The 27,385-nt window shown below is 43.0% G+C and overlaps 1 protein-coding gene across 1 annotated transcript in view; it reads right to left on the bottom strand.

The window, feature by feature from the left end:
* Positions 1-197: 197 nt before the first annotated feature.
* GALNT10 (polypeptide N-acetylgalactosaminyltransferase 10) overlaps positions 198-27,385 on the bottom strand; it is an 87,414-nt gene continuing 60,226 nt past the window's right edge. The window contains exons 5-12 of the mRNA XM_084535729.1: positions 22,762-22,947; positions 20,671-20,854; positions 19,660-19,777; positions 12,286-12,393; positions 9,942-10,163; positions 9,165-9,281; positions 6,963-7,112; positions 198-6,236 (exon numbers count right to left, since the gene is read on the bottom strand). Coding sequence (XP_084391855.1) covers positions 6,069-6,236; positions 6,963-7,112; positions 9,165-9,281; positions 9,942-10,163; positions 12,286-12,393; positions 19,660-19,777; positions 20,671-20,854; positions 22,762-22,947 — 1,253 coding nt within the window. The 3' untranslated portion in view covers positions 198-6,068. The remainder of the gene's footprint in view (positions 6,237-6,962; positions 7,113-9,164; positions 9,282-9,941; positions 10,164-12,285; positions 12,394-19,659; positions 19,778-20,670; positions 20,855-22,761; positions 22,948-27,385) is intronic.

Raw genomic sequence — 27,385 nt, 5'->3', positions numbered from 1 at the left:
TATAACCCAATACAAAGGGCAGCTGGGAGGGATGTTTCCCAGTGGGGCTGGAGGAAAGCAGTGCGTAACGTGGCCGGAATCCTACAGCAGAGAAATGTCAGACCAGGGTAACTAAGCTTCTTCTCATAAGAAGCAGAGGGAAGGGAAATCAATCACCAGAGCAAAACAGGCAGGAACAGTCATTTCTGCATACACAGTTTCAGAAAACACATTAAAAATTTATTTTAAATATATTATAAAAGGAAGTCCATTCAACTTTAAAAACACTAGGCATTCTATCAATGATTCCCAGTTTATGAAAGCTACTACATTAAAGTGCTACAAGTCCTTTACCACCCCCAGATATTAGGCTGTTGATCCTAATATGCACAGAAATAAATATACACTGATTCAAGAGGCACCATCCAGTTTTACAGATAAAATGCATGCAATACAAGAAATAGACGAACTTAGACCTTATCACCAAGATTGTGGAGAATGCATTTTAAAACAAATTCCCTTCACCACCCTACAGGCTAAAGCTATTTGTTACTGTTATAATAAGGGCTAATGTTTTAGACTAATTAGCTTGATCATTTTTTTAGCATGATTTTATTGTGGTTGAAGTTCACATTTGCTTGCTCACTAATTGGGATTAGAACTTTTTTTTTTTCCTAGAGTTGAACTAGTAGCTGTGAGACCCCACAGATCCAGTATCTTTAAATAAAACTCCCAAATCCCTCACATCTGCTGGAATCATTGAAGCCTTTTGGGTAATACAGAAGCATCAAGAAAGCTCAAATGCAGTGATTAAAGCCGAGGCAGAGTTAAAAAACAGACAGGATTTTTTTATTAGGATTTCCATAATCTATTGTTGCCTAGTTTCATACACATATCTCCAAGTTAAAGTGTGGCACTATAAAGGAGCAATCGAAGCAGAAGGTGAGTTTATTTCAGTCACACCTCAAACTTATAAAGGAAGTCAATCTGATCGGTTAATGAAGAATGTGAAATGAATTGACAACTGAGCACTGAACGCTGATGGAAATTTTGGATCTCAGCTTTCCCGTTCTCCACCCATCGCATCTCTCCCCTCCATTTGAACCAGGTAAAGACTTGAAACTTCTTTTAAAAATATGGACTCAATAATAAGGTGGCAAGTAAAGCACTTAAAGCTAAATCTTACACAGGTTGGGAAATTGCAGCACACAGACTCGCCTTGCTCAGGATCAAGCAATAAGCCACTGGGAAATGGAAAAGGACCTCCTGTTCCTGCCCCCCAGTCCGCCTCCCCTGTTACTACATATCCTGTGAAAGGCCTTTAAACCCTACCTCCACAGACTCTGATAATAACCTAAAGCTATTCACCATTTTGTCAACAACTTGCCAATGATTTAAGAAGCTTGCCATGCTAAATAACTGTTAAATGGAAAGCCAGCTTGCTGCTTCTCAGGTAAGGACTGACTTAGGCACCATCAGGCTTTGTCACAAGTAGAAACACGGTAGGTGAGTGGGAACATGAACTGCAGCAGGTGGGAATGGATGGCACACTTGAATCCCCAGCTAGCAAAGCCAGACTGTTTCAGACATAACTACCAGCACTCTTTTGACTGCAAGCAAGCACGACGGGCTGACTGCTAGGGGCTGTTCTCTCCAGTCAAAACCATTCAAGTGTCTGTCCATATCCTGAAAGACAATTTAAGATATAGGCTTCTCCCTTTTAACCCAGCAGTTATGCAATTGCCCAGTATGACTTTTAGGATATATCCCTCACCTCCCCTCAGCGATGTGAGCCAGCAGAACTACTCTAATGATCCGCACCGTGTTCCTGCAGCACTGCTGGCTGGTGCTGCCATTGTGCCTTTCAGCACATTGATGTCTGAGGGCAGCAGGGAAGAGCAAAGTTTGCTGACTGGAACTTTCCACTAAAGGAAAGCAAAGCCCCGAGCACACACATTACAATAAAACAAACCAGGAAGAAAGATAAGGGGAGAAATTGCTTTCTTGCTACTTCTGTATTAAAGATTTGAACACACCCTTTAAAGGTTTCTCAGTGACGGAAGGTGTCGACCGTCCGTAAGATGCTTCTGCCAGAGATTTGATGTGTCCTTGGGACTATTTGTGATTTCTGATTTGGCTACTTAGAACACAAAAAGCAGGACCTTGCATGCCAGTGAAATGTGTCAGCCTTCGCCATGAGGGGAAACATCCAGCAGCTAACTGAAACATGCTCTGGTCTAGCTTTAGTCATCACAGCGTACCAAAAGGAAGCTGCCACTCTTTCCAACTCTTCCTATGAGGAGAGACACCATCTGTCCTACCGCCCCCAAGTCATTAATGACATCAGTTTAACAGAGGAAACTCGGGAGCTTCTGAATTACTGTCATCCACACAAATTTTGCACTTGGAGTTAAACATTTTAAAAAAAGCACACGCACACAAACACTGCACGAGTCAAGCTTTCTCATACATCCTTAACCCCCCCAACCCTTTCCCCTCTTCTCTCTTGTCCAGCAAGGCACTAGGAAATGGTTCAAGTTTAAGCATTTGCTGTACATTTACATTTTAAAAGGCACATCTTTATTTTAATGATGCTGTATTCCCCCATTCGGTAAGGGTCACACTTTCTTCTATTATGCTGTGGAAAGGAAAGTTAAATGCCCAGGCATGAAAAAGGGCACCTTGCACATATGAGGTCCCCAAACCTATTACTGTCTGTAGACCTTAGAGATTAGCACCTGTATAAACCAAGAAATTCAAGAGCAAATCAAAGTATTATTATGCGACATAACACACATCCAGGGATCCCATTCTCGTCTGGAACTCTGATATTTAAAAGCAGCAGAATTTATGCAGCCATGGAGTGAGGGTTTGTTTGAATATTTCTGGGGAGAAATGGAAAACATTTATTTTGCATTAGATAATAACTGGTATTTAATCTCCAGTCTTGACTTGCATGCAGATATGAAGATTTGCTTATGTATTCATGCTTTAGCAATTTTGCTTACAAATAACCAAAGGTAATTGGAATAATTAACCAGTTTGCCCAGCAAAGGCTCGATTAAAAGATGTAGACTGTGAAATACAGCTTCTATTTCTCAATCAGCGAATGGTTGGCTATATTAAATCTTCTCATTAGTCAGCAAAGCCTCTAGGGTATTGAAACTTTTAATTGATGTAAATAAATTAACAGCTCAAAGCACAGTGAGCCAGTCAGAAGTGTACAGAATTTGTGGGGTACTTACAAATTCAGATGGCAAGCCTTGAGAAAACAGATGAGATCAACCACACTGAGAAGGACCCAGTGGGACCAGTCACCCCACAGCTCCGGTTTCCTCGTGCTGGTGGTTGGCTGTCAAGCAGGAAACGCCTCAACAATCCCTAACCTTTCGGTGCATACTACTAAGAGCTGTCCTTTCTCACCAAATTAAGATCACTCTGTGGTAAAAGACCTGCTTGTTACTATAGTTCTCTCTGAAGCAAGCATCCAGCAAGCTAACCAGCTAGGACTCGAAGCTCTCTTTGCAAGGTGAGCCCAAGTACAAAGCAAGCCATGCATTTTAGAAACAGAAACTAATCCTCTTGTTAGAAAACTAAGCCACAGAAAGCTGCAAGCTGCAATCAGAATGCCCTATGTCCATGTATATCACTTGCTGATTGTGTTCCAATTATATATATATAAAAAAATTGCACTGCTCATGGACAAACAGCTTCTTGTTCCACAGGTACTAAAACATTCATAAAGACACCTAGTCAGGCCATGTAGCGATCCACAGTCAACATTACTAGGCTAACGAGAGCATTACTTAAGGAAAGCAAGTCAGACACAAAGCACTGGGAAGTGGTGCTCTCTCCCATAGAAATGAAAAGGGATCCTAATGACAGATCGTAGGTACTGAGAACAAACAACACTGACACTGGTCTCAATTCCATTGCAATACTGCTGCAGAACTGTCACAGGGAAAGCCTAGAGCCTTTTCCCTTTCTTCACTCCCAAAACGTTAGACACTAATACATTTGGCAACCCCAGTCCCAGCTGCAATGCAATGCCCATTTCCCCCTGCTCTGTAACAGCATGAACCAGGTGAATTGGCAGCACAGGTCAGATACAGCTTCATCTGGGAGGATACAAAGGTGGAAATGATTTTGACCTCACAGTCAATACATCAGACTCGAGCACTAGAGATGCAAGTAGTCATTCCCTAATCTGCTCCCAGTTTACAGACAGCACTGCGAGGCCTCAAAGACATCTAAAACACAGGTAGTGGCCCTACAGCTGGCAACAGGAGAAAGGGCTTCTTGCGGAGCTCTGCAAAGGTGGGAGCCAGCCTGACCAATTCTTGACACTAGGCAAAAATCCTGATTTCACAGAAAAGGTATGTCAGAGCAGAGCTTCTCTGCCCCAATGAGGAGGGCAGGTCCATTAACCGTGTTTATCTAGAGTCCCAACGGGGTACACTGCTCTTGCCCTGAGCGATTCAGCCTTTCACTCCTGGAGGCGACTGTACACAACCTCTTGCTGCAACATTACTGAAAGGACAATTGGACAAACTGTGGATGATTATTGGAAAAGGCCTAGTTGCATTGATTTAGGAAGCATCTTTGCAAAAGGTTAACTGCACCATCATTCACAGCTTTTGCTAGAAAATGTCACTGCTGCCTTCAATATAAGTTAACTGAATTATTAAATGTTTTCACAACAACTTCGTTTTAAACCAGTCTTTTGTTCCATTTTTTTAAACACTCACTTTTAGATAGACTTGAAACCGATGGTCCTCTGTTCATCCTTCAGTGTCAGCACCTTCTTTTTCCAGCTTCTGGGATGAGATAATTCTCTTTCAGTGTCTGGTCGATCTCACAGCCCAACCACAAGGGTAATACCTTGTGCTGCAACCTGACTACACAAGGACAGGGTACCAGTGAAACCAGCCCCTTGATCCCACACCTCTGCTTAAGCACACAGATCTCCTGTCACAGTGAGCTGTACAGAAAGGGAGAGAGAGATTAAGAGCATGCTCCCCCAAACCTACACCACCACTGACCACAGGACTCATCACTGGAATAAATTACATACAGACTGATGAATAAGTGGATACAAAACAATGGCTAATCCCGGCCTTGACTCAATTATCCTGAATTAATCCACTCACACCACCTGTGAATTAAGTTAGCCTCTAAAGGAAAAAATAAAGTTGCCTTCGTGTTTAATTCTGAGAAACTCTGGAGGTGTCCATGCTAAAAAGATGTGGTATAAGAGGTGAATTTGATATCCAAAGGCTCCTAACAAAACCCTTAACCTGTAAGAACTGTGCTCACTTAAAAACTCTCTACTAATCTTTCACCTTGAGGATTCAACAGTGAGTGACAAACTGACTGTAAAGTGAATGGAGCAGAAACCCAGATTCCTCATCGCTAATAACCACGGTGATAACCCCAACACTTGGCTGCATTTCCTCTAGAGCTCATTCCTTTATCACAGCTATCATTGGGAAAGTAATAACAGCCAACCTGTTTGAAATATATTTTGGTTTAAGGCAAAAAAAAAAAATCATTTCGTTTTACATTTTGATGTCTTTTTTTTTTTTTTAAATGTCTATGACATCAGAGGATTAAATTTTGTGTTCAAGATTTTACTTAGATGGATTTTGGAAGATAAAGCACCTAAGCGGGAATGCTTCAGCAGGTTGCATAGCAGCTACATAAAGTACGGTACTTTGAGGGTCCTGAAGAAAAAAAAAATCATTTAATGCCAGACCTAGATGGGAAATAAAACATAAAAAAAAAAAAAAAAAAAAAAGCAGTTGGAATCAACATTCAGACTCCTCTAAAAACAGAGTTTCTATTCCAGTCTCAGCACAGAAATGGCTCCGGCAAAGCCTTGAGAATTCCACCATGCCCAGAAGAGAAGGATGCAGCATCTTCACAATAAAGACTGGCCTGCTAGTTTACCTTCTCCTGAGATTCTCCCTTTTACCTTCATTAACTGTTAAAAAAAAGTATCCTTAAAAAAATTTTTCATAACCCTCCCCAGTAAAAACTATAATTGTAAAATATATATATATATGTATATATATATACAGTCAGTCTTTTTAAAGATCAAGGTTTCTGTTAAATTTTTCCAAGACGGTTGAGTTTGTATGTTCAAATATCCACTGCTGTGTTGGAGATGAGGGGTTGCAGCTGTTCATAAAGATCTTTCGATCACTCTCACTGCAGTCCATACAGCTGCTGCTTACTGGGTGGTAGAGGGTCTTGTCCTGGAGAAGAGAAATTTCAGGTCAGGGCACTAAGCAGAGAAGCAGAGCTGTTTTAAAACTGACTGAAAGAAGTCTTAAAAACTAAGGCAAGCCGTTTTGTCACTTGAATGTATCTGAAGAAGTTCCAAGCTTAACTGGTGGGTAAGTAGCACTCCCATTTCCACCCCCTCCCTTGCTGCAGTACTGAACCCAATCCTCCCACCTGCACTGGGAAGGTCCAAAGCTATTGCTGAGAGCAGGTGCTCCAGCACCAGGCTCTCTTCCTGCTGCAGCTCTGTGTGTGCAGATTGCAAGGGCTAGGACAGGGCATTTCATCAAGAATGTGCTTACCTGTTTGCAACAAAAGCATTGCTTAGCAGGAGGATGAATAAACCCTTATCTACTTTTGGCGTGACCTCCTAGTGCTCAGAAGAAGCCAGTAAACGCAGCACACTCCTTTGCAAACTGGTTTTGCAAGGGTGTTGCATCACCTCCCCGCCAGCCCTGGACAGGACTGCACGGACAATGCCCTTTTGCTTAGCAAGCCCTGGAGAAGCTGCGCTCACAATTCCTAACCCATGAAGCAGGGCAGTCAGCTCTTTCTGATCAAGGGTAATTAATGGCACAGTGACTGAGAGATGAATAAAACACGGGTGGTGACATCTGAAGGAAACTCAGGTGCCTACAGGCAACTTGCCACCTTAATGAACACACACGCGTGTGCACGCGCGCACAGCACACACTCACTCTTCTGTATCTCCAGAGCTGGTTCCCCTTCATCCCGTGGCAGTCGTAGAGGGTCACAGGGCTGCTGTGGGAAATGGCATCGAAACAAAACTTCTTGGTATGCTGAGGGTCCCCGGGACGGATGTCTTCTCTCCAGCTGAAGGTGAATACCTGCTAGGACAAAACAGACCCTCAGGACAGCAGGTACTGGGCACAGCGCTTCCACCAGCACTACGATATCGCCTTCTTTGCCCACAGAGTGGGGACTGCTTCAAGGAAAGGACAAAACTATCCTGGAGAAAAACTGCTTCCCCCTCTGGGGACAGGGACTGCTGACTCGGGGGATCCGTAAGAGCTACCCCGTGGCCTGCTGTGCAGCATGCTCAATGAGGCTGTGCTGCTGCACACAGCCATGCTAGTTAGCTTGGGTACTAATAGCAGCCTTGAATGTCTCTGCAATGCAGACATACATCATGGATTAAGTGAGCAGCTGACCAATTACAGCACTTCGCAGCTAGCAAAAAAAAAAAAAAAAAAAGGGGGAGAGCTACAGGAGCTCTGAGTTAACACCAAATATCCAAGTCTGCACAGGCAGCCTGCAGTCACCTTGAGAACAGTTTGCCCCGTGCCTTCTGGTACCAGACATCAGGAGGTCCACAGCTTCCCACCCCAGCTCACAGGAGCTTTGGAAGGGTAAACGCTAGGGCAGTGCTTCCTGGTGCTCTCTTCTACTGACCCTGCACTGACTCAGTCCTTCCAGACCTCTTTTTGCTGGGGTGAAGTGAAAGGAGGGATACCAAGGAAAAGAAAAGGTTTTAGCTCTAGTAACTAAGCATAACCTATCAAATGCCTGGCCAAATCATGGCTTTAATGAAAGCTGCTGGATGCCAGCACATCTTTAATCTATAGTGTTGGAACATGGGGGAACTGTCGGTGGATGTACCATGCTCGGCTCCCCTGGCACTTGCTTTCAGCCACAGCTTGAAATAGGAGCACGGTCTAGCTGCATCTTACGATGATCACGGCTTTGCTTATCACATATGCTTTAAGCATTGTAAGGCTGAATCTCACAAGAGATAAGAGACGTGTTTAAATGCAGGTGCTGCTGTGAAGCTTCTGCTTCCTACTCTGACAGAACAGTGTCTCTGGCAAGGGTGCAAGCGTCCCCTGTGACTGGCACCAGCCAAGGTGGAGCTGCAGGGCTGCTGGGCAGCATGTCCTCCCTCAGTCCCCATGGGGAAGGGGCTCTTCTGGGGGCTCCTTTTGGACCCAGGTGAGGGAATGGCTCTCTCTTCAGAGAGAGGATTTTGTGGGACAGTAAGAAAGACCAGTAATGCGCAGTGCTACTACTTGAAGCAGTGTGGCCAAAACCTTTGGCACAAAGAAGCTGCTTTGCTCCTGTCTCCCTTTAAGCCTCTCTTGTGAGAGAAATTACCATAATCGTTTAGGTTCAAGGCAACACAAAAACCCCAAACGCATTCTCCTCCTCAATGTAAGCCAACACTAATTGTTTAAGATCCTCTTGACACAACAGAGGCTTAGTTTTGGATCGTGCCCGAGTAAATTGGTTTCTAGTTTTCATGCATCAAAATTGATATGCAGCAACACGTTATCTCCTAGTACTGAAGCCATTCCCCCGAAGAGTTACGCATGGCTCTGTAATAGAGGCATTGTTTTCTTGATCTTTTCTCAGCTCAGCTACTACACTTTAGACAAACTAGTATTTCCCTCCCTTCTGCTACAATAAAGCTGTCGTTTCTGGCACCTTATATGTCGAGAGGGTGAATCTATAGCCCGACTGGTTTCATCTCTCTCCAGCAACGGCTGGGTGTTTATAATGTATTTGCCTCCTGTCAGGAGGATGATAGTGAGCGGTTATTGAATGCTCCTGCAGCTTTATTAATATGCATGATGCTCCTCTATCACTTCTTTCAGCACAACCTTTGAAGTTAATATTCACTTTGTTACATATTACAGCTGCCTTGTTACCAGTTTCTTTTATTATTTTGGCATATTGTTTTCTTGTGCTTTCTTTTGTTTACTCCGAGAACTTCAAAGCGGAGGTAAAAGCCCTGCACAGTCTGCCAGGCTCCAGACCCTGCCACAAGCAAAAATGCCACATCGGGCTACCAAGCCCATCAAGTGAAATCAGCATTTGAGTCTTGGGGTGCACAAGACTCACCTGACAGAGTTCTGCAAACGCCTTGCTTCTCAAACCGTTACCTGCACATTGTTCCATGCTGCCTCTCCTCTGTCCTTCACGCAGCTTTCCAGCCTCAGTGGGGATCCCAGGGCTCCATGCTTGGTATCCACACACAGCCCAGTTCCTACATTGCGAATCTGAAACAGCAAATTAGTCGCTGAATCTCCTGCTCTTATCAAGTGACAGCCAAAAGAAAAGAAGACTTAAACTGCCTCAAATAGTGGCGGTATTTGTATGGAAACAGTTTTACGATTCCTCGTTTAACTATATATCTGAGCTGGCAGATAGCAGCTAGAAAAAAGCACAGGAGCTCAAAATGGGACCCACTGCCAGCTGTAAAATAACCTGCAGGACACAGCAAAAACCATTTGCTACACAACTGCAGAGCCTGCTGTGCTGTGTACAACAATCCAATACTTCACTCCTGAGATGCCTCTTCCCCCAGAACACAGCTGACTTTCAAACCAGGGATGACTTTCCTGGCTTTCAGATGGGAAAACCAACGAGCAGAGCAGCTCAGAACAGTTGTGTAGCCCTTTGGAAATACAAGATTTCTACTATTGCTCAGCTGCCTCCTATTCCTAGTTCTCCCCGTTGGCGTGTTTTGCCTTTTACTAAATACATAACATGCAGACCGAGCCAAGTCTCCTTTTCTATTTATTTTTCTATTTCTGCACTAATAGAAACTGTTGTCTCACTGCTTTCATTGAGCAGGCCAACACAACGGTATGGGAATGCTGGTCTTTGAAATGCTTTGAGCCTGTTTGCCCACTGCCGACTTCAGACCCCAAACTTGCCTCTCCCCAGGCAGCTGCTGGAGGCTCCACCGGTGGGTAAAACTTGGGCAAGTCCCACGCCACCTCGCTCATGAACCATTTGAAGCTCTTGCAGTTCAGGTTGTTGCGGAGCTCCTTCTGAGCCGTGACGTCCCCTGCAGAAAGGTGCCGGTACTCGGGCCTGCGCTGGTAGATGTACTCTGCGTACTCATCCATCCACACCTCAGCCACCCGCTTCAGGTTCTGTGGGGGCAACAGCCATGTGGGAAAACCAAGGGGAAAAAAAAAACAGATGAGAGATCTCTGTACAAACCATCAACATTAGCATTCAGAACAGCTCCCCTGTTTTTGCTCAGGAAGGATTTTCATTCACATCCACTCTTTCTCTCCAGCTTTAGGAGAGAGATTATTTTTATTATTCTCTAGTTCCAGGGGACTTTTAGAAAGATATTTTCAGCTGAGGTCAAAACAGAATCCTGGCACTTGGCCATTATATCTAGTTCCTTGTGGCTAAGAAAAACAACATTAATCAAAAGTTGGTTTTCTATTTTATTTTTCAGAATAAAAAAAAAAAAGCAACTCAGAGAATGATGCTGGTAAATACCACTGGCCATTCAAAGGTCCCTGACAAAAAGCTTCTTTCTTATATCTTTCCTATTGTATTTTATATTCACCTAGGAATGGGATTTGTACTACTCCCTTCTGGAAAGCTTCAGTTCACAATATTCTTACCACTCTTTTTTGGTTTCCTTGTGTAAAAAGCTGTTTAAGAGAAACTCTGAGATACGGTAGGAATACACAACTTTCAGGGGATGACCACTGAGAACAGAAGCAAAGGGTTTACTCCCTGGCAGCAGAATACTTCACATTGATCTGCACAGCAGTCTCACAAAACCAAATATCCCCCCCAGATCATGCCTGTCACATCAGTGTTAACTCCAGCTTTGTACTGGCTCTGCAGTGAGACTTCTTTTCTTCTGGGAAAAATACAGATAACTGCACATGCTGAATTCGTGTATCACTGTAATGCTACACCCTAAAACACCACCCTAATCGACTGAGCAAATCCATCCCAGCAATGAACACACACTACCCTCCAGAGTCAGCCCTGCTGCTTGCCATCAGGCACCCAGCAGACTGTCGGACCTTGTAGTGCTCTCTGGCAGCACCAGGGATGCTCCTGGTGCCACACAGAAACGTGACGTGTTCAGTCACGACTTCAGCGACCCAACAGCACTGATCACCTCGCTTGAAGGCAGTCAGTCCAGCAGTGGTCACCCACTGCCAAAATAAATTCGGGTGTTAAGAACGAGCAGCGTGCCGACCCTGCCCCAAGCGCGGCCTACACAAAACAAGAGCACGCATTCACCTCAAGGTGACTTTTATAATCTTAGATGACACGAAACAGCCTTCCCTGCACCTGTCCACCATTTCCTTCCAGCACTGTGGGGGTACGCAAGAGACAAATACTGAATCAGAAGAAATATAGCTCCTTCCTGAAGAGATGGCACAGACAGGAGAGCGCTCTGTCCCTCTGACAGGTCATTGCTGGGCTGGGTAATAAAGTCAAATCTGTAACTAGGACAATGCTATTAAACTGAGAAACATTTTAACACCGTGCAAGCTGTAAGACTGCACGACAGCAGGGTACCTTCTTGTGGTTTATAGTTTTGCAGCCTTCCTGCTCCTATGATTTTTCTTCTCCCCACCAGAGGGCAATGCAATCCCTTCTCAATTTGAGAAATTAATTGGACAAAGCTACTGCACAATAAGCAAAGGCTCTTTCCTCTTTGGGGTACATTAGATTAAAAAATAAGATGGCACAGAACTTCCATTGCAGAGAATTACAGCTTGCTCATTCAGTGGTCTGTGATGCTTGAAACCGAGAGGTCTTTCAATCACCGAAACACAATCAGCACGCTGAAGCCTGCTGCTCTTGGAGAGCACAACTAAAATGACTGAATTATTATACAAATAAAACTGTACCTTGTTTTTTTATTGGTGATTCCATACCAAGTGCCTGATTGCAAAGCTCCTTCTCAACACCTAGCAATAGCTGGTATTTTGAGCACGGAGCTGTCTGTACGTGTCTGTAGCTCCCCTAGACTCTCTTCCCTTTGTGCTAGACATCCTCCTCTGCAACAACTGCTCCGTTTGACCCCCGTATGAGTACAATTTGTGTACTACAAGCCTCAATTTTCCTCCCATTGTGGCGTAACAGAAGACAATAGCACAGCCACATTGCAGATGGACATCTTTTGTAGCTTGAGATGGAGAAAGTAGAAGAGCTTTTGCTTTGCAAAACCTTCCAAGAGGCTGCTGTCTGATCACATGCAGGGTGAGGGGGAACATCGCTGTCACTTACCCTTGCCAGGCTGACTCCTGTTGGAACCTTGTAAGGAACATATTTCCTGTAGATATGGCCAACTCTAGAGCAAGGGATGTCCTCCATACGACCCCCACACATCCATACCTGTGAAACAGCAGAGATGGATTCACTCTTGGTTATATGGAGAAAAAGAGAAGAAAGACTTTCAAGTTATGAAAAAGCTTAACCCAGATTTTTTTTTTTTAACTTTAAAGTACACACTCTCTGAAATATCCTCCCTCCTTGCTTTAGTCTCAAATCCTATAACTACGTGATTAGAACCATGCAAGCCCTGATTTAGTGCAAGTACTATCAAGCCCAATGGCTAAACAGTTTAATTTTGCATTTCTTAGAGGAAAGAACAGAAAATAATCCAGAGAACAGCACACTTTCAATTGACATATGTTATTACAGCAATAGCGATCATAATAATTAAACTGGACTGCCATATAAGATCCTGGGTTTAGACTGTTTATAAAGGAGGCCATATATATAGTACAGGTCAGGTCTTATGCAAAATGCTCCGGGGAATTCATGAGCCCGCTCCAGTGCCAGAAAGCAGTAAAGACCTGCTACTTTTCCTGGTGGTTATCACTGCAAAGTCTGGGATATCACTCTTATGGTTTTATTGCTGACAGGCACTCATTGCTCTTGCAACCTTACAATTAAGCATAAATCCCTTCCTGGTAAAAACATAGTTTGCCTTAAAAAAAAAGTCTTCAGAAAGTCAGTGAAACACACCGCTAGTTAAAGATGACTACCTTGAGGCTTGATTAATGTCTGGATTACACCCAGATGTTTCCTTCCCCATCTGGGAAGACTTCACTTTCTGCAACAACTTTCTGTTATTCCTTATTTATAGCCTGGGTGTAGTCATTTTGCCCAAACAAGTGAAACCAAAGGAGACATTTCTGCAGCAGCTCATCTGCTCCATTAGGTTTAAGAAATATATCGATACGTGCTTCCCAGAGATACCTAATCAATAGTGAAAAGTACTCTTCGCTATTCAAGCCAAATGCTTTTCTAAATTCTTGAAGCATGACATTGAATGGCCTTCGTTTTGTCCCTAGATCTTGTGTTAATACCCCCAAGGCAGCAGTATTAAAGAAGGCCTGCTGGTGCTGCAAGCTGATGCAGAGCTCTTGAGCTCTCCATTCACTGTGGCTAATTTGAGCCACCACAGTTCACCGTACGATGAGCTTAGTCAACAGCTTCACACATAGCAGGCAATTCTATTAATATTCCACGGTGACAATATTAAATACTTAGCTCGGCAGAGAAATATTTGGCCAAGGCTGCTGCATAATTATTAGCTCTGACACTAAAGTCCTCTGGAGTTTCAGCTCTGTCTACTGGCCCTAATAATTACAGTCATTTGCTGACTGTGTATAACTCAATGGAGGTTGGTTGCTCTCAGTTAGTGGAATATTTTTCACAGACAACTTCTAAAGTTCAAGGTACTTAATTACATGCCGTTACGGCGAGAGAGAGACAAGAAGAAAGTTGACAAACACTCCTACAGAATTTCATTCCTTTTGTCCCTGCTGTGTCTTAAGAGTCTGGTGCAGAAGAGATGAATATAAAAAAAGGAACTTGCACTCGGCTTCTGTGAAGTTTCTTGTTGAATTAGAAATGTTTCCTATTCTCTGTCTGCTGTGCTTTTTTACTACAGAGAGCCACAATGTGATTTCACCACTAGGAAATTAACAGGTAGACCGAAAAAAGAATAGTTTGAGATTTTTTTTTTTTGTTTGTTTGTTTGTTTCTACGATAGAGGGTTTGTACAAAGCTGTAAGAGCTGCAACAGATCTGTCCAGAACCTGGGAACTATAAAAAAAAAACCCTGCAGGAACAGCTGAAAAGCCTAGAGTTGCACAGGCAGAAACACCCCTCACCAACCTGTATTTTCACATCGTACGCTGCACCAGCACCAAGTAAGCCCTGTTGATTCACAACCAGCTGTGTTTTAGGGTAAAGCAATCCTGAACGAAAACACCAGCTTGTTAGCCCTGCTGCCTGCCCAAACGTTGTATGGCACACTGGGATGAAGGGGTACGGGAGGCTAGACAGAGCGATGAGATGTGGGGTCAAGAGCTCCTTGCTGGTACAAAGACTCCAGGCCCACAGGAAGACACTACATAAACCCATGTAATGACATGATAAGAAAAGCCACTCAACTGACTTACTGCATAAGTAAAATCTACGATCAGTTTTACATGCTCCTTTCCTAATCATGCCTTACAATATTTACTCCCCAGTGATGCTGCAACACCGCTGTGTGGAGCCAGCAGAAGGCTTCTTAATTCCTGCTAGCAGACCTCCGCGACCCTTTCCAGGTACTTTGCCAACTCAGTGCTTTTTTAATATTGTCTCATGCTGCAAGTGACAGTGTGGCACCCGCAGTACAAATCTAATTTTAAAAGCACGCTTTCCATTCATTCATTGCTGCTTTGATTTATTTTATTAGCGAGCTTCTTTGTGCGGTGACAGAACTCATTACAACCTCCATAAAGACAATTACCAGCCCTTATCTATAAAACTGGAAGAAAGGAGAGAGGGGAAGAGTGTGACGTGTATCAGTAAAACACAGCTAACAAAAGCATTAGAAAGTTAAAGGTCAGGGGAATCACATTCGAGGGCCTGTCAAGGAATAACTGCTAGCGAAGCAAACCCGAAATAGCTGCGCGTTAGCTGAGAGAACACTTCCACTCGGCTGGCAATATTTGGTTGTTTTTAAACAAGGCCACAGTTCACAGGCATGACACATCAGAACTTACACTGCTAAAAATACAGCGCTGCCAAACAGCTGAAACGGCGCTGCTCTGGGGGGAGCTCCTGGTGCCTCTGCTCTAACACTGCCTGCCACTTACTGCATCCTCCTTAAGCCAGGGAGCCAGTTGCTTTTCTTGGTTTTCTTTTTTCCTTTCTTTTTTTTTTTTTTTTTTTTTTTTTTTTATGGTTGCTGTTTTATAGAAGGGTGAGCTGGTGCCTAACCTCACTAGCTGACATGACAGCAAACATCAGAGCCTGAACTTGATGCACTTAATTCCAAACAACAATTTACTGGAACGCTGCAAGAACAAGAATTAAAGCTGGTCCGGCAGGCTGGGCTTTACAAAATGATCTAATCAGATCTCATTAGGAGAGAGCAGGAAATCTCTCTTCCTCCCCAGGCACAATTTCACCAATCTACTTTTTGAGATAGGAACCTAGCAGCTGACAGATCTGCTGGAATTAACCGAAAACCCGGCTACAGTGAGGTCAGTGGAAATACTGCAGCAGATTTCTCTATGGCTACAATCTCTCCTATATCATTAAAGCATATACAGGAAAAGTGAATAACACAGGTGGTATTATTTCAGTCTTCTCAGTGGCCTGGAGAGCCATAACTCCATATTCATAAAGTGACTCAAGAGCCTTTGACTTAGCTATGAAAGCAGAAGATAACACGGCACCTATTCTCTACATGGGAATGTTATTCTGATCCAATTCCCGTTCTGCCATTTCAGAAAACAATAACACGTAAGACAGCTAAACCTCTCCTCTCAAACACACAATACAATACCACGATTGGTGTGTGAACACAAATTATCCGGGTGTACAAGGTTTATGGTTTCCAGAGACTGCAGCACGATGAGCCAATGCTTCCCAAGACAGGAAGAAAAAAAACACAAAAGCACACACACACAAAAGAGTGAGTCAAGCCTTGAAAAGAAAGCTGCTTCTGCGAGGCACAACAAATATAAAGCGCATGGGGTGGATCAATGGAGAGAAGCTGGCTGGGTGTCTGAGCATACACTGAAAGGTGGGAAGAAAAGGACACGGAGCAGAAGCCAAGGGGGTTCTCTGCGTAACGAGGTAAGTGAGAGGATGAAAGCAAGGGCAAACAGTAATTCAGGAAAATTGTAATTCTTTGCATTGTAAGCATCAGCTGCCATTACAGCTAGGACTTATGGCTCTATAAAAGATTGAGGTGACTAAAGAGGCGTTGGGATCTGTGTGTTTGCACAATACACACCAGCACAGCTCCTCCTTATCGTCTGGAGCATTTTCCAATAATTGCATTTCACAGGGGGACAGGGGTGTGTACATGCCCATTTGCCTGCTGGTACTTGGTGGAAGGCTACTCTGAAATCTGACCTAAGCACTTAGGGTGAACAGAGAGCAAAAATTCTAGTTGACAGTCTGAAACTGATCTCTGCATCAATGGGATAGGAAGGGAGAAAGAAGCCACCCTTCACTGCAGCTGAGAGCCTTAGAGTTAAGCAGGATGTGCTGCTCAAAAAAAGAAAAAGCAAAATGCCAGGCCTGTTTCAGTGTGGGCAAACGTGAGCTGCTGGGAAGCAGCGCCAGTATGTGCCTGGAATAAGCAGCAAAGGCCCCAGTCAGCACTAAGTTCAGTGACACAACCAGAAACGTTGTCAGAAGTGACCACTGAACAGAGAAACTAGGCCTGTAGAGTTAGGGGCAGCAGAAAGGAAATGTAGCCAGTGCTGCACAGAAACACTTGTGCATGCTTTTTTATCCTTTCTTCAAAATCCAAGAGTGCACTCAAAGGTTAGTATTTGTTAATCCACTGAGATGAAGGAAAATGGTTCTCACACCACACAGACCTGCAGAGCACTTTGCCTGGAGCATCCTGCATGTAAGGCTTACAAGAGGATGCGGCTCATTTGAATGGGTGTAATGCCAGCAACCAAAATTCAAGACTGAAATATTCCGTTTCACCTGAACATGACCTGACACAGGAAGACCTTTAGAAGAATTGGTTTAATACACCGAGCTATTCTGCATATACACAAGTCAAAAGAGCACACATTTTTGTCCTAAATGGATAGACTGACTGTCATGTCTAATCTACAAATTCCTGTTTTAAGGGATTGAGATTGCTAGCCAGTATTTAGGGTTAGGACCCAAGTTAGGAAGTTTGTTTCTAATTTAACATTTGCCTAAATTATTTTTGTCCCCACTGTATGCTGTGTTTTCTAGTGAAGCTTTGTGTACACGTTTCATCCAAGAAACAAGGCTTTTATTAATGGAATTTGATCCATCCCCTGGTTAAATGTTTCCTGAGGTGCTAAAGACTGGTGGTTTCTCTGCTGGCTTGCTCTCAGCCTGAACGTTCTTTCAATGCATGCAGCAGAGCTAGCTGATGGCAGAAATACATAGGATCTCAGAACAGAAAGGCATGAGACTCCTAAATAAGCTTGTTTATTTGCAGTCTCTCAGGCACAGAGTTCTGGATTTTAAAATAAAGGGAAAAAACTGTAAAGTACAGTCCATACATGGCCGAAAAAAAAGAATGTGTTTGAGGGCAAAAAAAATATCTCCTCCTGGTGAGGCTTGAGAAAGCCAGAGCTGATGCAGTGGTTGAAAGACCATCAGTATAAACCAGTACCTGCACCCACAACTCTCAGCCATAGGAATGAACTCTTTGTTAAAGCTGAGCTGTAAATTTGGCACGCTTAGAATCTGCATCTGCATTAAATAATAAATAATGTGAAAGTAGGTACCCCATGTCTATACCCAGTGCTTTAAATTATTTGACAGTGCCCCTTTAATTACAAAATCTCAGTCTGCTTCCAAAGGTAAGAACATAGCTCTAAGCTCTCCAGGAAACGTCATAGCTTCATAAATTCTATGAACAAACCTTCTATTCTTGCAATTCCAGCAGAATTATTAAATCTATCAGCCACAGATGAATGTATCAAATTTATCTCAATTTCTGAAAATATACCAAGCCTCCTTCAGTTAAAACTTCATTTTTTTCTGTTGCACAATGAAAGAAAAAAAAGGGGTTCTTTGCAGAGATTAATTAAAGCAAACTTATCCCTCCATAAATTACCATCTCTGGCCTGAAATAAAACACTGCGTGCTTCAGAGAGGATAAGCAAACAGATGAATGAAGCAGTCTTATTTCCTGCAGATCAAGCAGTGTGACTGTCTGCTGGGGCACTAGAGACAAAGGGCTTGCCCAGCCACTGTCATCACTCCTGGAAACCAGCACTTTCGAAAAGGGCCAAGGAAAAGAGGCTGAATGCTGCCACTACCCCTCCTGCGGAGAATGACACCGTTACACAATTTTGTTACATGCAACACAAAGAACAAATGGCTCTACCTGTAATGGCATCCCCAAAGAGCGAGTCCCTCCCTCCCTCCCTGCTGCTGTTACAGAGGAGAAGGGATCTCCACCATGGCTTTATTATTTTTTTTGTGATTTTTTTGGGACTGAAAAAAAAAATGTTTGCTGTATGGTGGTACGTTGTACATATGCATGGTAACACGGCTTGCTGAATACAGTTTGATATGCCTTGAATTGCCCAGAGGCATTGAGATCTCAGAATCTGTTTTGTTAGACATCATCTGTGACTTTGTCAGGGGAGACAGATGAGAAATTTCGGTTGCTGAAGCTAAACTGTGCACTATAAGAGCATTGCTGCTGACTTCTGGGCCTGTGCTGAGGCCAACTAGCTTAGTTCAGCACCCAGACACCTATGAGATATATTCATATACCCATATATTCCATATCCACCATATATTCAATCTCTGAAAGAGAAACCATGCTGTGGCCCAGAGTTAAATGTTGAAATCTTTACTTAATCCTCCACAGGTTATGGGAAGGATTCCCACCACTGAAGAGAAGCAATGTGGGGCAACTCAGTGGGTTTCCTAGAGTATATTTCAGAGTGCCATATTCCGTGATAACACAGCTACCAGTGGTCTTTATGGGTCGCAGTGACTTGTTACTATTAGTATGCGCTTTTGGCTAACTCTTACTTTAAAGCCCTCGAACTGAGCAGCTTGATCACGCAGTAAGTAACAGAGCTGTCCCCATGCCAGGTAGATAATGATGTGAAGTCACTGCCAGCAGCAGCGCTATTATTCCGATTGTTGATGATTTCTTTCAGGGTAATTAATAGGCTCGGTTCCTCGCAGCCAGGACTCAGATGGATTGAGCACAGACAGTAAGTTACTCTCATCGCTGGGAAACTCAAGTTCAGGCCCAAGGTACTCAACCAGGCGAGCAATGAGATGCCTGGATTCCTTTCACTGAAGGAGAATATTTCATCTTCTTGCTAGGGTGAGTGCAAAAAGCCTAAGAGTTACAGATAGCTCCACGCAAGCTGACTTACCCTTGCTGGGAAGAGCACATGCATCTGCAGCTGTGAGCACAGAACGGGGGCACCCCAGCTAACGCTCCAAAACTGACCCTCATCATCGCTGATTCTTCTGCACACTATCTTACTACTCCCAGCTCTTTCACCTTTAGTCACACGCAAAAGCAAGGACAAGATAGATCATTCACATTCTGTGTCTCAGAACAATTCTTACTTTTAAAAACAAAAGTAATTTCCAGAGAAAATAGCTCACCTTAAAGGATATTTCATATTGCTCTCCTCCCCATATCTCCAGACCTGCATCATACCCTCCCAGCTCCCAGAACCACTTTCTATCGACTGCAAACAGTCCTCCAGCCATTACAGGAGACCTTAAGGAAAAACCAGACTCCATATTACAAACATATTCAAGGATACAGATCTCTAGCTAAACATTTAAAAAACAAAAGCAAGATTTCACAAACATTCTTTTCACCACCCAGAGTTCACAGTGCATTTGCTGCCCTGCAGGAACAAGCAATTGTTTTTGCATTATCTAGTAATTTCCCACTTGCAAATGAGGAGGACCAGACCAGGCTCATTTCAGAAGCAATAAATGCCTCTCCTCCAAAGAGGCAAGAGAGTTCACCATTAAGTGACAGAACATAACCTCTTCCAGAGGGACCCATATCCTGCACATTAGTGCTCTTTGTCTCAGTACTATGATCAAGTCATTGAGCTTGACCTCCAAGGGTGTTTTTTTGTCGTTGTTTTTTATGCTGCAGAAGTAGAAAGGACAGCAGAACTGTCTCAATGTTGGCAAGCACAGCAACAGCAGAACATAACTTGATCACAGATTTACTTCTGCAATGCACTGCAATCATCAAAATTGCTGTAATTATTCTGCTAGGTTTTCTTCTCCCCCCACCTGGGAATGACATATAAGCTGCCACTGGCTTGTTGTTTTTGGCAGAGCATTAGGGATACTAAGTTATGTTTGAAAGATCTCAGTAATAAATGACCACATTAAATGTTACACATTACAGTTTTAAATGAAATGTTAACTTCTGCGGGAATTAAGGTGGCAAAAAATAGCAATGAAAAGGAGAGCGTTCACAGCTACTACACAATACAGTTCTTTTAAATCAACAAAGCAAACAGCTGCCAAAAACCAAGTAGCTTACAATCAGCTTCTGGCTTCTAATACACGGAGGTGTAAACTAACCCCGTAGCAGGGTTTTATTTTGTTAGCCAGCTCTTAGCACGCTGCGTTTCAGTAACTTACTCAAAGGGATCACTGGGATCGAGTTTCTGTAACTCAGGAGGAATAGGGATCCTCTTGTAATACATCTCCCAGTCAAATGCACCTCGCATTGCGTCTCCAGCCTGAGTTTCATATCCAAAGTGGTCATGATCAATAACATCGATCATTGGACAAACGATAGTCTTGCGGTTTCGGGCAATGCGATCTGAAGATTGGAGAAACACATTAGAAGACCTGCACCAGTTGGTTCTTTTGACCATCAAATTACCGAAAAGAACACCAAAATACCAAGTCATCCGAGAGCAATATAGCTTTCTCCCCTTTCATTCTCTTTTGAGCAGATGCTCCAATTTTATCAATTTATCTGGTGTTTCTGAGATAGCTGGGATATCAGAGCTAAAACTATTGACATCAAAACACCAGGCACTCTTGCTCTGAGGCAGAATAGAAAAAGACAGTCATGCCACCACAGATACCCAAACCACCAGGTTTAAAAAAAAATGACAATCTTGTACGTACTTAGTTAGCAGCCTTGTTTTAATGAGTGACCGGGATGTGAACCCTTTCTGCACGGATTCAAAACCAGGGCAATAACCCATTGTACCACCTCGCTTTAATTGCTATGCCAGGATCTGGCAGGAAGAGATCCAGACTAATGGCATAACTACTCTCAGCAGGCTCAAGAAACGCAAGTTCACCTCCTCCTCTCAGCTTTTTCTTCCAATCAAATAATACAAAACAGGATTAATTCCTGAATAAACATCTGGAACTTCTTAAATACTTTATTACTGAGAAGGTCTCTTGTTGGAAGTTAACTTTCAGAGCTGAGGCGACAAACGATGTCTCAGCTTCCAATGCACGTCTAACAGAAATCCTTTCTATGCTTCAAAATTAAAGCTCGCTGTACATGTTCTCATTTAAATGGCATTTGAGCTAATTCTGCCCTCCCTCCCTAGAGCTCAAGAAGCAGCAAATGTTTTACGTTATTACCAGATACAAACTGTTGTGAAAGCAACAGCATTACCATCCAGCAATCCTGCTGACAAATCTGACTTCTTTCTCAAACCTCCACTTGATTGCTGCTGCCAGCGTATTCCACAAAGCCACACCTCAGAGAGCACTTGGACACATCACTTGCAATGAGGTTGTAAAGGAGTTTGGTTTTCTTTAGGAGGAAGTTTCTACTTTCATACAGCATCATATCTGGCAGCCAAAGCAAACTGGATACTGCAAGATGCCCACTCTAAATAACGTGGGAAGAGCAGTACGTACAACTGGAAAACCTACCAAATCTACAGCAGGGCACAGATCACAGAGAACACACCCCTCCAAAACAAGCACAAAATCCAGATAGCATCATTCCACTCAGCTGAGCACTGCAAAAACAAACAAAAAAGGCAGCTCGCTACTTAAAACAGAAATTTCCTCAAGAAGCACCTGGGTAGAGGTGTGGCTGGCCAGAGGCACAGAGACACCAGGAACAGAAGGCACTGTCCTTTCAATTTGTCATCCTTGAAACAAACTAACATAAAACTGATGCCTCCTTAAGGATGGAGCACTGCCTTGGAAAGGACTACACATTTCCACAAATACATACCAGCAGCTGTTATTCACAAGAAGTGTTTTCCACAGGCTAGCAGACTACGAAGCTGAATATAGTTATACAGGAGAAAAAAACCTGGAAGCTACTTAAAATCTGTACATAAAGGTCTTTTCTGAATCATAAAGTAATTCCTCTCTGCAAGCTGCAGAATGACCATGCTATTGTTTACTCTTCTAGCAAGCTGTAAATTATTTAAGATTTTGTTTAGTGAGGAAATAGAAGAATATGATCTTTACTCTTTAATTAAACTAAGCATATGATAGGATTTTTGAACAGTCTAGTGCAGAAAAAAAATCTTGTAATACAGGCAACAAGTTGCCAACAATTCGCTCATCTTTCTTTTTTTTTTTCCTCTTCCTTTTTAAGACATTTTGTGTTTTTGTCCATTTACTCACAGTGTGAGGAGACAGCAGCAGGTAGAAATAAAAACATCAACATAGATAGGCGTTGCCAGCTCTTTACCAGTTCAGTCTGCAGCCACGTACAACACCCAGCACCACCATGCTTACCTAACAGGGGTGGCAGCCAGTTGACGTTGGCCTCACAGTGGGAATCCAAGAAGGTGATGACATCCCCTATTGCCATGGAGGCCCCCAGCATCCGAGTTCTTATCAGCCCTTCTCTTTTTTTGGTTCGGAGGATTCTCACGTTTGGGAACTGGGCCATATAATCTTCCAGGCGTTTCTTCAGGTGTTCTGTATGAAAACGAGGAAGTAAAACACTTGAACAGGTAATTTCGTCAAAATGTAGTTCCTTCTTTACCAGAAAATGATGCCTCTGGTAGGTAGGTCCAGAACAGTTAACTAATGCAGTAACAAGAAAAAAGAAATAATAATAATTCTGTTTGAACCCAAAGTTTAAATGTAACTTTTTAAACAAGACTTCTGAAGATGTTCTCAAACTTCATGAGTAATTTAAAAAAAAAAAAGGAGGGACCAGGAGAAGATGGAGGAGTACAAGACAAAAAAGGAAAAAAGCAGAGAAAAGGGAAAAGAAGAAAGTCAACTAGCAGACCTCTGGGAGAACTTCATCTGAACAGGCTGCAGGGATTTCTGCATTTTGCAGAAAAATAACAGCTTTGAAGAGACATGGAAGAATTTACTTTCAGAATTAAACTGCACTGGGTGCATTTAAGTTGTGTTTGGTTTCTTCTAAACACAAAACAGGACCATCCACTCATGCTTAGATAAAAAAAGAGCAAAAAGCCAGCTGTCCCTCCAAGCCAGCAAGGCAGGCATAGCCTCTGTATATATTTGGATGGCTACATAAAATGCTTATCAGAGGAGATATTTGCATTTAAATACGGGAATATTCATGCTACTGAATATGGACTGAAGCCACATTTGAAATAGCACAAACATTTGCAGTCACTATGATTAACAAGAATTCAGATAGAAGCGCCACAGAAAAAGATTACTGAGAGATCAAAACAATGGATAGCTTGTTTAGATGTGGAAATAAAAGCTTGGTCTACACAGAGAGTGAGGGGCATACAGCTGTCTTTACATCAAAGAGCAAAGCACCAAAGAAAATCCCAAAAATGGGCTAAGAGCTGATGCTAGCCTAATCACTAATGGGTGGATCTTCGGCATCTGAAGTTCTGACTTGACAGCAAACCCCATTCACAGTGTGCCAGGGACTGTTCATTAATGCTTCGTACTATCTGTTGCCATCAGCCAAAGATCAAGGAGACAAGCCTCTCTAAGCAAAAGCCAGCCAGTCAAATCTAAGCAATTAGCTAATCTTAAAATCTCATACACTAAAAACTGCAATGGAAGCGATCATTCAAAGCCAAATAACCTTGCAGTTTATATGCCTTGACCTCAGGGAACCAAGCAGGAGCTTGCACAGGTGCAGTGAGTGGTCCTATAACACACACCACCCCTGCACCAACAGGCTGTGTAGTGGAGTCCTCCTCGACTCCAAAACAGGCACAAAAGGTAGGGGCTGAAAAGGCAGACACTGTAAAAGCACCCCTGAATAGGGTACTAGGGAAGTCCAGCACTGGAATAGCTTTGTGAAAAGAGGAGCAGGGTAAATAAATAAGTTATGAGCTCTCCTGCATGGTGCTGACCCAGCAATTATGCTTTAGCATTTTAGCTGCTGGAAGAAAAAGCAGGCGAAATCCTTTTGACTACCTAAGTTCTGCACCTCCCCTTTCAAGCAATTATACCTACCTTCATTGAAAGATAACCCAAATTGACTTCTTTTCTTTGGAGGTATTACTAGCAAGCTCTTTACCTTTTTCAAAGCTTTATTTAACATTCCCCAGGATTTTATTCTCACAAATGCATTTTACTCTTTGGCCTAACAAGTCTAATTGTCCCACAATATCCACAGAGGTTTGCCTGCTCAATAAAGCCTTTAGTACTTTTTGCTGTCTAGCACACTTTTTCGTCATCCTTTTCAAGTCCTTTACGAATAGATCTTCACAAGCAACCAGAAATTTGGTCCACTCAATTACAGATTTTTCAAATAAGAGGCTTCTATAGAGACTAGGTTCATTATTAGTACATCTGCCTTCCTTATGAGGTAGCATATAGACTTAAAAAGAAGAAAAAAATAAAGAAAAAAAGAGAGGGGAGAAAAAAAAAGGCGACCGCCACCGTTGTCTAACATCACAGATCATCCTTTGCCATTGTTAGGTTATCACAGAAAAGAAAAATAGTCCTCACTTCAAGCAAAAACTATAAGGTATGGCCTAATAATTCTACCAAAGACAAGTTAAGTAAAAGAGTAGCTGCCAGTGCTCATTATAATAAAAGGAGGGAACTGTCACACAAAAGATTTGTGTCTGATCTGATTCCCCTACCAGTAACTCCAGATATGGTAGCATTTGCAAGATTAGATCCTGCAATATTTATTTAAACCAGAGATATAAAACATGGGAAAGTCCAAAAAAATCCATGGCTCCAAAACAATAGAAAATATTCATGTCTCCTGTGACTCTGTTTCAACAGAAATGAGAATATGAGACTGTGAAAAATCCCAGAGGTTTGTCTTCCACCTGTGTGTGGCTAATTTTATATTTTGGCATCATCTACCTTTCTGAGCTGCCCTGGTTTGTTTTGCAATTTCTTCTGAGATGACACCTCCAGGCAGCCTAGCAGTTTGTTGTTCCATAGGAAAAAAACACTGTACCAAAGCATTTCATGTTTGTAGCAAGAGGCCTGCTCTACACTGCATTGACAAGAAATGCGTCACAGACTAGAAGTCGTCTTATATCTCTGATGGATGGAAGAGGCAAGGACAAGCTGCAGGTACTTCATCTGCACATGCCTATTCTCACTGATGCAGTGCCCACACGTATCTAGTGCAGTCCTCCTTGCTAGGAGAGATGATGCTCAGACAAGCTGCTCCCAATAGCTGTAGAAAAATCCATGCATGATCATTGCATTTTATAAGTTTAAGACTCACATATTATGAACGGCAAGCTAAAAGACTTTATTAACATATTTACTTCCTTTTACTGAAGAGTCACAGACTTTGAAGCAACCTCACTAAAAAAATACAAAACGCAGGGAAATGCACGTTTCAAAGAGAAGTTTTTCTTCTTTCCTTAACCCTGCTCTATTCCTGCTCCAGCCTGGCCTTCAGGAGCCCAGATGGAAGATGTTTGATGTTTATAAAAGAATGAAACAAATATTGTCACAATTAAGTCAATTTTTACTTTTAAAAGAAAATTTCCAAAAACAAACAAGAGGCATTAACTGCTACAAAATTTTATGAGGCTTTAAAAAATATATTATAGCGTCTTGTCACACTGAGTAATTTTTATTACAAGGACAATTTTCTTTAATGAAAGTTGTTAGGTGAGCTGGATGGATTCCAATGGCTGTGCTTACTCTGGGCAAAGTAATATAGCCCAAACATATAAACGAGAGTAAGATTATCTCTAGATTAAAAACTAGGCTGGTAGCTTGCTAACAGACTTTGCTATAAACTTGATATACAGTGTATACATTAACAGTGCCAGCCAAGAATTTCTAAAAACTACCACCAGTCAGGAAATAGTTTTCTTTATTTTGAAGTGTACATAAAAATCTGTGCAAAGGAAGAACAGAAGCTTCAGCAGGCCTGCTTAAGGTAAGCAGTCCCAAAGCCTTTTTCCCTGGGACACGTTCCTGTGGTCTTCCTACTGCACTTCTTCCTTCTGGCCTCACCACCCGAGCAGAGTGACCCCCAGACACCATTAGGCTGGTGACCACCTGCAGCATGGCAAGGACTTTCCAAGGCTGGGAATTTTTACATCCAGCTGAGCTTTCACCCCAGCTACTGCACATTTCCCTACTGAACAGGCACGTAGGAAACATTACCACTTCAAAACCAAACATACGTAGAAGCTGGATGCAGACAGAGGAGCCCAAGGATTATCTTCTTTAAAGCTTAGAGAGGCAAATAAATGAGAAACGGGGCAACTTAGACATGGATCCACAGCACAGACCAGCTTAAATGGTACTGCAGTCCCAGGATCCATAAGACACAACTGCTCAGGCAAAGCAGAAGTTACCTGAGCCCATCCTCTCCCTGCCAGTCTCCATGCAGCTGTGGCTGGATCTTCCCCAGTGGAAGGTTCCCTCCCCATCTCTTCTGCCTCCCAGTGGCTCACCAACGTTTTCAGAGAGGCAGGTGCAAAACCGACGGCAGCTTTATAGCTTATTTTGAATTGATTTGGCTTGGACCAAAGGTATTTTCCCTCAGCTATCAGTGAATAAGATTCAGCAGTTGTCAAGTTTTTAACGTGTCCTTAAACACTGTTTTCCCTGTATACTTTAAGTTAAACAGCTATTCTGCTCAAGAGCTGCCATGGGACACAAAGGAACTGTATTCCCCTGAGCTTACACAGTGTGGTTTTGCAGACAGCAGCAAGCTACTGTATTGCCACAGCTAACAGATGAAGCCTCGTCTGTTTTGTGCCCTTTCCCCTCCCACAAATCACACACCAAGAGCTGCAGCACCTGCTTAGAAGCAATCGCATATGGGGACCCAGCTACAAAACCCACTGCTACGTGTGGCTCTGCATCCATCCCTCCCCAGGCAAGCTGGGCGCACACAGCAGGCTGCTGCCAGAGGCCGAGAGCTCTGACAAGAAGTGCTCACATCAGGCCTGCTGAGCAGCCCAGAGCTTGGTTT

This window comes from Aythya ferina (assembly GCF_964211825.1).
Source record: "Aythya ferina genome assembly, chromosome: 14".
NCBI lineage: Eukaryota > Metazoa > Chordata > Aves > Anseriformes > Anatidae > Aythya > Aythya ferina.
Note: the sequence above shows the minus strand (reverse complement) of the source record. Positions and strands in the feature narration are given on the sequence as shown.